The sequence below is a fragment of the Solanum stenotomum genome, chromosome 1 (genome assembly GCF_019186545.1).
Source record: "Solanum stenotomum isolate F172 chromosome 1, ASM1918654v1, whole genome shotgun sequence".
NCBI classification, from domain to species: Eukaryota; Viridiplantae; Streptophyta; class Magnoliopsida; order Solanales; family Solanaceae; genus Solanum; species Solanum stenotomum.
In genome coordinates, this window is record NC_064282.1 from 5,293,554 (window position 1) to 5,304,436 (window position 10,883).

Sequence of the window (10,883 nt, forward strand, 5' to 3'; positions counted from 1 at the left end):
GTCCTCTTCTCTCTCTCTCTTTTATTTTTTGAAATCGACTTACTAAAACTCGAAACATCGAAAGGATTTCATATCTAAATTTTGGAGTTGTTTAGAGGTGATTTTGAGTTGATCGAGATTGAATAGTTGGTGTATACATCATGTATGTTTCATGTATAGTTAAGATGTATTCAACTTTTGAGTGTATATAATGTATAGTTGATGTATAGCTCATGTATACATAACTTATATTGTATAGTTAGTGTATATTTTTTATGACTTAAGGCGAGTTATATTGTATAGTCAGTGTATACTTTCTATGATTTTTGACTATTCTTTATGCTAATAAAACATTGTTATGTTTGTTGTAAGCTAATTACCTTTATTGTATAAATTAATTCTTTTCCTTTGCTATTAACATGCTTTTTATTGTCATTCACACATAATAACAAGGCAATCACTTAACAGTTGACATATTTTACACCGTTTTATACTGCTCTGCTTGTTATGTGTGTCATGTATGATCCAGCCTCTTCATAGTCACTGCTAAGAGGTGCTAATTTCTGCCTTAAATCTACAGATTTCTAGTAGACATTCTCACATTATTTAATAATAACTTGTGATAGAACTATACAAGAAAGTGATAAAATATCTATATAATTTTAACATCATATATTACCATCATTCTACATATGAAAGTGATAAAATTAGAGTATAATTTTTATGAGGTACATTCTAGTTCTATGAATATTTACTTGTTTAGTCTTGCTTGCAAAATGACCTTCTATCATAAGCCTTAAATAAATGTGAAAAATCTGCGGATTTTCCATCGGGACACTATATACAATATGAGATTTCTATGGAACAACGCAATATATTAAAATCAAAAAGTAAATAATCGAAAACCTTTACAATCCGAGCATTAAACCTTAACACGGTATAAATAATAGTAACATTTATAAATTCAAACGCCCGCGTATACTTGATGTGATACATTGTATGTCTCTAAAATGATGATCGTCTAGGAAAATGCAATGGTAATGCAAAATTTGTGTTATTATTAAAATAAAAGAGTTTTATTAATCATTTAATATATTTTAAAAAAATTGTATTCAAATAAAATAGTGGTCAAGTGCAATCTAATAATATAATTCTAATTAGGAAAAATATGTATTATCTAATTATGATCATTAAGGTGTCTCTCTATCGAGACAAAGAATGAAGGCCAAGTGAATTTAATATTTTCATTCTTCAATGTGTACTCAATAAAAGCGGTGGTCAATTGAAATCCAACAATATAATTCAAATTAAGAAAAACATGTTTTGTCTAATAATATAATTATGATCATTTAGGACTAGCACTAACGAGACATAGAATGAAGGCAAAATGGGCTTGGTTCAAATCCTTCACAAAAAAAGGAAATAACATAAATTTCTATCTAGGCTCCCCAAGTTATTTTAAAACATAATTTCTTATATAAAGCTCTTGGTGTTAAGACCAAAAATCACAATTTCTTAGTTTCGGAAATATTGAGTGATAGTTTAGATATGACAAGAAGGATTAGCAAGGGTCGTCAAAGGGTTGAAATGGTGAAAATGAAGAATGCGAGTAACTTACAAGTTACGTTTTCTAAGCGTCGTGCTGGTCTGTTTAAAAAAGCTAGTGAACTTTGTACGTTATGTGGTGTTGAAATTGCCATAGTGGTATTTTCCCCGGGTGATAAAGTTTTCTCCTTTGGTCACCCTAGTGTGGACACGTTGGTGGAGAGGTTCCTTGGGAGGGACCTCCCTCCACCAAATAACGATGTCCACAATCAACTAATTGTGGCTCATAGAGAAGCTGGTATTCGTGAGCTCAATACGAAGCTCATGAACCTCGAGGAGGTTCTCCAAATGGAGAAAAATCGCGGAGAATCCCTACAAGAAATTAGGAGGAGAACTAATGGTCAATGGTGGGAATCTCCTATCGAAGAACTTAACTTATTCCAACTTCAACACTTGAAGGAGGCATTGGAAAGGCTAGAGCAAAAGGTTGAAAAAGTGGCACAACAACAAAATATGGTGAATAATCATGCATTCCCATTTCACACACTTGGAAGTGCTTGGACTCCTCCTAATTGTGCTAGGGAAAGTTCTTCATATGGACTCAATGTTGGTGCACACTTTGCTAATAGGGCAATTGGATCTACTTCTTCCGTAGTTCCCAATTACTAGTTCAACTATCATTCCCGGTGCGCGCGTTATGAAATTGTTGAAAATAAAATTTAAAACTTTAATATTATATTAAGTGTCTAGGTTAATTTGTCGTTTGAGTTATCCTTTAGTGTTGTGTTCGTCCTATAATGTTCGTCAATTATGATTCAGTCGAATGTTCGTTTGAGTTATTTTAAGTGTCGTGTTATGATTTAGTCGAAGTCAGTAATTTTAATTATATATGTTGTGTTAGTAGTCCATTATCATGTTGATTTTGTCCTTTGAATTGTAATCTCTTCTTTATCAACATATATCAAGATATTTCAAATCTTCGGCTAGAAAAATACGTGGTATGCCTATATTATCATATATCGTACTAGAACCTATGTACGTAGTGGCAATAAATTAAAGATATGATTGATTTTGTAGGCGAAATGATCACTTTTCAAAATTAACGATAGCTTGTAATGTATAATGGTTCATTTAGCATTGTAATTTTAATTCTCGAAGCCCTAATTAATTATATTTTTTTCCATAGAAACAAGGTGAGTCCGGAGTCAAAAGGGTCACTTTTTTCTTCCAATATGCATAAAGGGCCACTGAATTTTTAAAAATACCAAAAGGGACAAATCGTTGATGGGCCGGGGCAGCGATATCGTTGCTCAACAATTTTAAATAACATACAACAATTTCCACTTAACATCCACATTTAAGCAAGGTCCGAAAAATAGCTGCACCCCTAAAGAGTACCAATCACAGATGAAGGAAAAAAAAAACTCTTATCCAACAAGAGAAAACTAGTAAAGATGAAAGCCTGGGATTCTGCAACACTTATCTAGAGAGAAGAAAGAGGAGTTTTGGCTTAATGCCTTAATGGAGAACTTTTTTTTTTTTTTTGGAATGAGCAGCGATTATTAAGTATATATATGATAATATTATATATTTGATGAAATCGCTGTCTCAACAATGGTTTTTTTTTTTCAAAAAAGAAAATCTTGCAGAAATCGCGACCTGAGCAGTGATTTTAATTTTAAAAAATAATTAATGAAATCGCGGCCTAAACAACGACTTCATCGTTTTGTTATTGCTTCTCAATTTGGTATAAGGTGTATCTAAATCATTGATACTATCTTATTAAAATGACACATACTCTGTCCATATTTTTTTTTTCTGTATGTAGGCTTTTGCAATATTAATTTTACCATATAGTTTTCATGCATCATGAGTTGTAATAATTCAAATCCAAACTTGTATTTTGTATTTCAGATGACATTCTAATCTAATTATAATAAGATGAAGTAATTAAAACATTGATTTGATCGAGGGTAATCTTGGAAATAATAAAAAGAAAATGATTAAAAAAAAACCATTTTTATTAAAATGTGCGCATTTCAACAATATAATATTAAACGATTCTGCCATACAAAATAAGAATAAATAAACAAAGTTCTTGTAAAAGGGACTAAAAATATTTAAAAAGAAATTTGGTCAACATTTTTAATTGTACCAAAAGCACATAATTATCTTTTGTAACATAATTTTTTGGTGTAGTGCTAGCTATAGTTTGAGGGGAGCAACATTTATCCTTTAATAGTTACTGGTTAGTATTTGAAACCTAAGTTGGTCTGACTAGGATGCGAGTGTTCGATCCGAGTGCAGATTCAGATGTCGAATTCCTTTCACGATAATTTTATAATTTGGTGGTATGGATATGAATGTAGAGATTCAGTAAATAATAATTTAAATATTTAAAAATAGAGTTATATATTGAAATGTCGAGACATTATGTGAAAAATTACTAGGTATTCTAAGAGAATATTGATCAAAACGAGATTTCGCAAAGGAGATACACGGAAAAAGACTGACATAGAAATTTATATATACAATGTATTTCATTTTCTTCAATGTCACCTTAACTTTTGTTTTGATTACGCAAATCACTGTATTTGTCCGAAATTTCTCTATCAATTTCGATCGAAGTAACCAAAATCAATTGATCATATCCGGTACAGATCACACACCCACATCGTGTGGACACAGGGTGCAGTGTGACACCGAAAATGAACGGCAGAAGTTATATTCACAAATCCTTTTTTTTTTCACCACAATAATTGCTAGTTGAAATTCAGAGAATAATCACTTGATAGCCTTAGCTTGTACTAAGCCACTCTCAACAAACATAGTAAGCTAATTATATTTTTATCAAAAATAAAATAAAGTTTGGAACCCTCCATTTTTTTCATGTTCAAAATGGTAGATATTCAGTGAATTTTGACATGTACATGAATAGCTAAGCACATTGAAAAAGAGGCATGAATTTTTTGTTTCCCAAATTGTGAACTCAAATCACGGACTCAAATGGAAACAAAAACCACATATGTAAAAAAATCCATGAATTTATTCTTCAACAATTTATCCTAAATTGGACAAAACAAATAAACATTATATATATAAGTTTCTCTTCCACACAAATGAGTAAGAAATTACGTTTTGTTCTTTTAGCTAGAGCCATGGCAAAAAAAATGAGTAAAGGTAGGCAAAAGATCCAAATGACCAAAATGTCAAAAGAAAGCAACCTTCTTGTTACCTTCTCAAAACGCCGTTCTGGTCTTTTCAAAAAAGCTAGTGAACTTTGTACCCTTTGTGGTGTTGAAATAGCGATTGTTGTTTTTTCACCAGGTCATAAAGTCTTCTCTTTTGGTCATCCTAATGTTGACTCTATCGTCAATCGCTTCCTTACTCGTAACCCTACTAGTTCTTCTTCTACCACTTGTCAACTTGTTGAAGCTCATAGAAACGCGAATGTACGCGAATTGAACGCACAACTCACGGAGATTCTCAATCAATTGGAGTTTGAGAAAAAACGCGAAGTTGAAATCGAGAAAATTCACAAGGCTAAAATTGGAAAGAATTGGTGGGAAGGTCCATTGAATGAACTTGAACATGGTGAATTGGAACAATTGAAATTGGGAATGGAAGAACTCAAGAAAAATGTTACCAAACAAATGCAGAAAATAATTTTTGAGGCTTCAAATACACCTACATTTTTTCTTGGAGGATCTTCTTCTTCTAATGGAGATGTCAAAAATATCAAGGGGCTTGGACTTTCTATGGCTACCAATGGGCATACAAGTTTTCCATGAGTTACGTTATAAATCAAGAAAGGTTACAATTTTAGGTCAAGACGTTGATCATATCGATCGAGATTTTAAATTAATAGTTTATTTGTCTTATAATATATTCGAGTAATGTCTTAAATTTCTGTTTATGATACTATGCAATTTGTACGACCAAACGTATAGACAATATGCTTATTAATTTAGGGTATTGTTGTCGTTTGGGGTTTTTTTATCAATCCAAAGTGAATAATGAACAAAGAAGTTTACAATGATTTCAATGAGAATTAATGTTACCTTTGTCAAACCTTCAAAGTAGTTGTGTTTGAAAAAAACTTATTTGGGTGAAAACATCTTCAGTGAGTTCAGTGACGAAGTCAAGATTAAAATATTAGAATATCATAATTAAGACAAATTTGTGACCTTAACATGATTTTAAACCCCTTTAAAACTATAATGTTCTCTTATGACAAAATCATCCGAATAGTTTTATATGATAAAGAAAAATATCTTTTTACCTCATTTTGCACAGTTTAATTTTTGACAAAAGAGATTAAATTGAACCTCATAGTTTATTATTACTAGCAAATCCCCCCTAAACCTTAGTTTGATGAACAACGAACATTCACTTATTATTTGTTTGTTACCTGCTGATCAACCTAAAATATGTGTAAATTAAAGATCGTATTACTTTTATGCATAACTGAACTACATACAGATCATTTTGACTATATATATATGAAATTTAAAAGCTTAGTCTATACTTAAACGTTTGTAAATACATTTTTATATTATTGGTCACTCAATAGATGAAAAATCGTCATTTCCTCCATAAAATTTGGATTTGTAATATTGAAAATGAGGCAAATTACATATTCAACGGAAAAAAGAATATGATTAACTCAACAATGTAAAACTATATCGATGTTTTTAAATTAAAATCTAAAAGTAAAGTGTAAGTACTAAAATAAATATGAACTGTTTGGGGAAGGACGAGATATCCATATTTGAGGAATTTAAGTTATATACACCGATTATGTGAAGATTTTCTTACACTAGCAATGAATTTTGACGATAAGTTAGTTACCAATTTTATCATATATCTATTAATTTTTATCAAGAAATTAACCTATAAAAATCAAGGTGTGTAAATTAAACTTTGCAATAGCTACAGAAGAGATAATATACCAAAAAAATCGCACTATATGATTGTCTGTCTTGGAATCTAAGTTTAAGTTTTGATTAGGATGTATTCAAGCTAGAGTTGACATCTATAATTTTTAATTAAAATTAGCATAAAATCATTAAGAAAATTTAAAAAATACGTTTTAAAAAACCTCATTCATTCTTCAGAGCTTTACATTTTATAATATCATCTCATTTTTTCTCACAATATATTACTTTGCATATTAATTTGTTCCTCTTAATGATAGTGAATATACACTGTATGATAGAACCATCCATCTTAAGAAATATGTCATATTTTCCTTAATTTTATTTTATTTTTATGTTACTTTATTATTTGTAACTGTATGATTCAACTACACCAATTTATTTCAAGAAAATTCCCATATTCCGACACATTTTATTTTGATATTTTCTTATCTTATAATCTATATATGTTATTTAACTTTTATGATTCATAACTCATCAATATTTTAACTTATTACCACCTGATTTCCCAAGCTAAGACACTATTAATTATTATCCAACTATTATCATAATTGGTTTCTCCTTAATGAGGTTACAACTCAAAAATAAAATGCAAAACATGATTGTCTTTAATTATATGTTACAACTCAAAAATAAAAAATTAGTATCAAATATTGGAATATATTTCTCCTTTCTCATGACTCGCCATCATTTATTTTAAAAAATAATTATTCTCTCTTAATAAAAAAAATAAATTAATTGATAGAAGGGTTGACAATTGTAACAAATTAACAATAAACTCATTACTCCATTTATTAAGGAATTTATCAGAAAGAAAAAGAAAATGTTGACTTTCACAAGTAATAATAACAATAATATGTCTTATTGTTTTTATAATGCCAACTAAGGTGCATTGAGTAATCGTATTATTTATTCATTAATAGGATAAGATTTTCTAACTCCCAAATCAACACATTACATAGAAATAATTGTAAAAACATACATCAAGTTTGAGAGTGTAGTATATAAGTACCTTTATATAATCCAACTTTTCACCCTCAATGTGAACTAAAAACCACAAGAAAATATTATCTTTAATTTATATAAAGTTTCAGCCATGGCAAAAAAACCAAGCATGGGTCGTCAAAAGATTAAAATTGCCAAGATAGAGGTCAAGAATCACCTCCAAGTTACCTTCTCAAAACGTCGTTCTGGTCTTTTCAAAAAAGCCAGTGAACTATGCACACTATGTGGTGTTGAAATAGCCATCATAGTTTTTTCTCCAGCGAGAAAAGTTTTTTCTTTTGGTCACCCTAATGTTGAGTCCATTATTGATAGATTCCTCACGAGAAATAATTCTAATAATAATCCAATCGCGAATAATTCAGTTCAACTTGTTGAGGCTCATCGAAATGCTAGTGTTCGTGGGCTCAATTTACAACTTACTCAAATTCTTGGTGAGGTTGAAATTGAGAAGAAAAGAGGAGAATCACTTGATCAAATGAGGAAAACAAGTCAAAGCCAATATTGGTGGGAAGCTCCTATAAGTCAACTTGATTTGCAAGAACTTGAACAATTAAAGGATTCAATGGAGGTTTTGAAAAAAAATGTGACTAATCAAGCAAACAAGTTTATGGTTAATGAGACTGCTAATCCTTCTTTTTTTGGTGTTAATGGTAATGGGATTTTTGACAATTATGATATCAAGCCACCTAGAAACATGGTTGCTTCAAATAATCCTCATAACCATAACCTTGGTTTTGATTCAGCCGCATTTTTTTAATTTCAATGTTTCTGATTAATTCAAATTTCCGTTGGAAAGCTCAACCTCAAGTAAAGAGCTACTTATGGTAATCCACGTCCCGATTAAAAATGGGTGGGGAAGTATACTTACCGTCATATCGCAACCTGTTATATGATGATCCTATTTCTTTTGATTAATTAAAAGCCAACAAGTATCTCACTACCTGGCCTTTGCTATGAGTTTTTCAACTTCTCAATTTGTGTATTTGTTGCCTATAAAAGCAACAACAAATGATTGCCCTTATGAATCAATATAAGATTTTTTATTATTATTAATTGTCAATATTTTTTGCATTTCTTTCATCTACTATATATTATAATGGTATTAAATCCGAATGAATAAATTAAGTGTAAATTAAACTCACATATTTCCTTTGTAGTAAAAAATAATAATAGAACACTCTTTCTTTCTAGGGGTTTTTCTCATCTAGATTAGGAACTCGGATCAAGAGCAGTTCATCTACTGCACCACTGCGAATAAAAGAGAGACTAACAAACTTAAGTAAACCAAATAAAACTAGTTCAAGGGCATTTTCAACGTTTTCATAAATCAAAAAAAGAAGGCAACAGCAAAAAAATGCTGCTACTTGTTTAGTTAAATCATGGTTTAGTATTAGTGCTAATTGCTTCAGAACTGTCCATCTCCTGTTTGATTGAAATCAAAAGGAACAATGGAAGAACAATAATCGATTGCCTCATTCAAATATTGATCTTCTGCCCCAAATCTTGCTATTTTCATCGTCGAATTCGAAGAAGACCCATTTATCATACTCAATTCATCAGCTCTCATTGTTACTTTCTTCTTCAATTCTTCCAATGCACTCATAAATTCTTCAAGTCCTTCAATTCCCATATCATCAATCGGTTCATTCCACCAAAATCCCCCATTATTCACCATCTTCGATTCTTCAATATTCTCCTTCTTCTTCTTCTCTAATTCCAGATCTCTACAAATTTGAGAATAATACTGATTATTCTGTTGCAAGTTGAATTGATCACCGTCGCCGGATGTTGATGATTTTCCGGTGAGGTAACGGTCGATGACGGCGTCGGGGCTAGGATGACCGAATGTGAAAAGACGCTGTCGTTTTAAAGACTGAACAAGTATAACAATTTCTGCACCGCTTAAGATGCAAAGTTCACTTGCTTTTTTGAAAAGTCCTAAACGGCGTTTAGAAAAAGTAACGTGCCTACTGTTTTGATTGTCTATTGGTTTGATTGCAATTTTCCTCCGTCCTTGAGTTTTCTTGACGGCGTTAATGGTGGTCATGGTGACGTTGGGAGAGAAGAGAAGATGAATTTGTTTTTTATTGGTTAGTAAAATTGGGGATTGTTAATGTATAATTTATAGGGGTTTTATATGATTTGTATTTTTTATATTCAAGAATCGAAAAAATATATTTATTTACCAATTTTAGGTGGAGGTGTAAGAAGGAAAATTGGATTTTAAATTTGGAAATTATAATAGTATAATGTTGTTCTTAAATAGGAAGGAGAAAAAATGTTTATGGGAACTTCCTATAATTTTGGAGTAATTGGAAAATTAGAATCTTTTATTGGAAAAAAGAAGAAAAATATATAGACTTGAGTGGCAAGCATTGCCATCAGAATTACTTTTTTAAAATTTTATTACAGAAAAAAGTAGTAAAATATATGGTATGCTTAACTTTAAAATGGTATAAATAGATATGTGATTTAAGAACATACGTATTGAAATGCTCAATAATGCAATTGTTGTATTATAAATCGCTTGATTAACGTAATATATATAGCTAAAGAATTAAGAAACAATAAATTAAATCATAGGCATGCGTCAATAAAAAAAAGTAACGAGAGCATGTTCTCCTATGTGTCGTCAAGAAATATTATTGGAAAAGCAAATAATTATATTTCAGAGGTTGAGAGCTAGTTATTCAATTGCAAAGCTAAAGTACTGTATTTTTTTAGTGAACGATAAAAAATAAATTAGATGCTTCAAAAAATACTTTTATAAATAAATCATAGGGAGCATCACAAGTTGATTTTGCTCCCTTGATATCCCGCTTATGCATGCTATTTCAGTTAAGTAACGATCGAGGAAGATTATGAATCTTTCAAAAATTGTTAATCTCCTAATTTTATTTTGATCGGTCTCAATGTGATGTCGATTTTATGCTTTCATAGGAATTTTTTATAAACAAAATTACTTTCACTAAGCACGTTTTACAAATGATATTCCATGTCATTTCAATTGAGTCACATCCGACCTGTCATGCATTATCTCTCGATTCATCCATCTATAAATCCAAATTGAATTAATATAATTCATGCAAATAAATAGAATATATAATGGTTCGCAATTCCATTTACATAGGTTTTGACCAATTATTCAACAAATTGAATTACAATTCATGCAATATTTTTAGGTCAAAATGAGTGAATTAATTTAAAACTAAATAATTAGTCACAACTTATGTAACGCAACATAATATCAGTCCTATTTTATCAGACTAAAAAACTATCTCCTATGGGCTATGAGTATGAGGTACAATATGCAATTCATATGAACATAAAATAACTTTTTTTCATCTAACATGCATTGTTTGGTACGAAGATAATAAGCACCACTTTAGTCAATACATGTAATACAATCAACTAACA

At 30.4% G+C, this 10,883-nt stretch overlaps 4 protein-coding genes across 4 annotated transcripts; 3 read left to right on the forward strand and 1 right to left on the reverse strand.

Annotated features, from left to right (window-relative positions):
* The first annotated feature begins 1,527 nt into the window (after positions 1-1,527).
* Positions 1,528-2,193, forward strand: LOC125853269 (agamous-like MADS-box protein AGL62). Its single transcript, XM_049532937.1, has one exon. The coding sequence runs from the start codon at positions 1,528-1,530 to the stop codon at positions 2,191-2,193; it is 666 nt and encodes a 221-aa protein (XP_049388894.1).
* Positions 2,194-4,682: 2,489 nt separating this feature from the next.
* Positions 4,683-5,315, forward strand: LOC125851480 (agamous-like MADS-box protein AGL62). Its single transcript, XM_049531270.1, has one exon. The coding sequence runs from the start codon at positions 4,683-4,685 to the stop codon at positions 5,313-5,315; it is 633 nt and encodes a 210-aa protein (XP_049387227.1).
* Positions 5,316-7,557: 2,242 nt separating this feature from the next.
* Positions 7,558-8,223, forward strand: LOC125849638 (agamous-like MADS-box protein AGL62). Its single transcript, XM_049529678.1, has one exon. It carries the CDS (start codon positions 7,558-7,560, stop codon positions 8,221-8,223), a length of 666 nt encoding a protein of 221 aa, XP_049385635.1.
* Positions 8,224-8,840: 617 nt separating this feature from the next.
* Positions 8,841-9,602, reverse strand: LOC125876637 (agamous-like MADS-box protein AGL62). Its single transcript, XM_049557860.1, has one exon. The coding sequence runs from the start codon at positions 9,511-9,513 to the stop codon at positions 8,872-8,874; it is 642 nt and encodes a 213-aa protein (XP_049413817.1). The 5' UTR covers positions 9,514-9,602; the 3' UTR covers positions 8,841-8,871.
* Positions 9,603-10,883: the final 1,281 nt, after the last annotated feature.

What these genes read in the sequence shown, in the direction of transcription:
- LOC125853269 (XM_049532937.1), top strand. Translation starts at nt 1,528, where the DNA reads ATGACAAGAAGGATTAGCAAGGGTCGTCAAAGGGTTGAAATGGTGAAA.
- LOC125851480 (XM_049531270.1), top strand. Translation starts at nt 4,683, where the DNA reads ATGGCAAAAAAAATGAGTAAAGGTAGGCAAAAGATCCAAATGACCAAA.
- LOC125849638 (XM_049529678.1), top strand. Translation starts at nt 7,558, where the DNA reads ATGGCAAAAAAACCAAGCATGGGTCGTCAAAAGATTAAAATTGCCAAG.
- LOC125876637 (XM_049557860.1), bottom strand. Translation starts at nt 9,513, where the DNA reads ATGACCACCATTAACGCCGTCAAGAAAACTCAAGGACGGAGGAAAATT.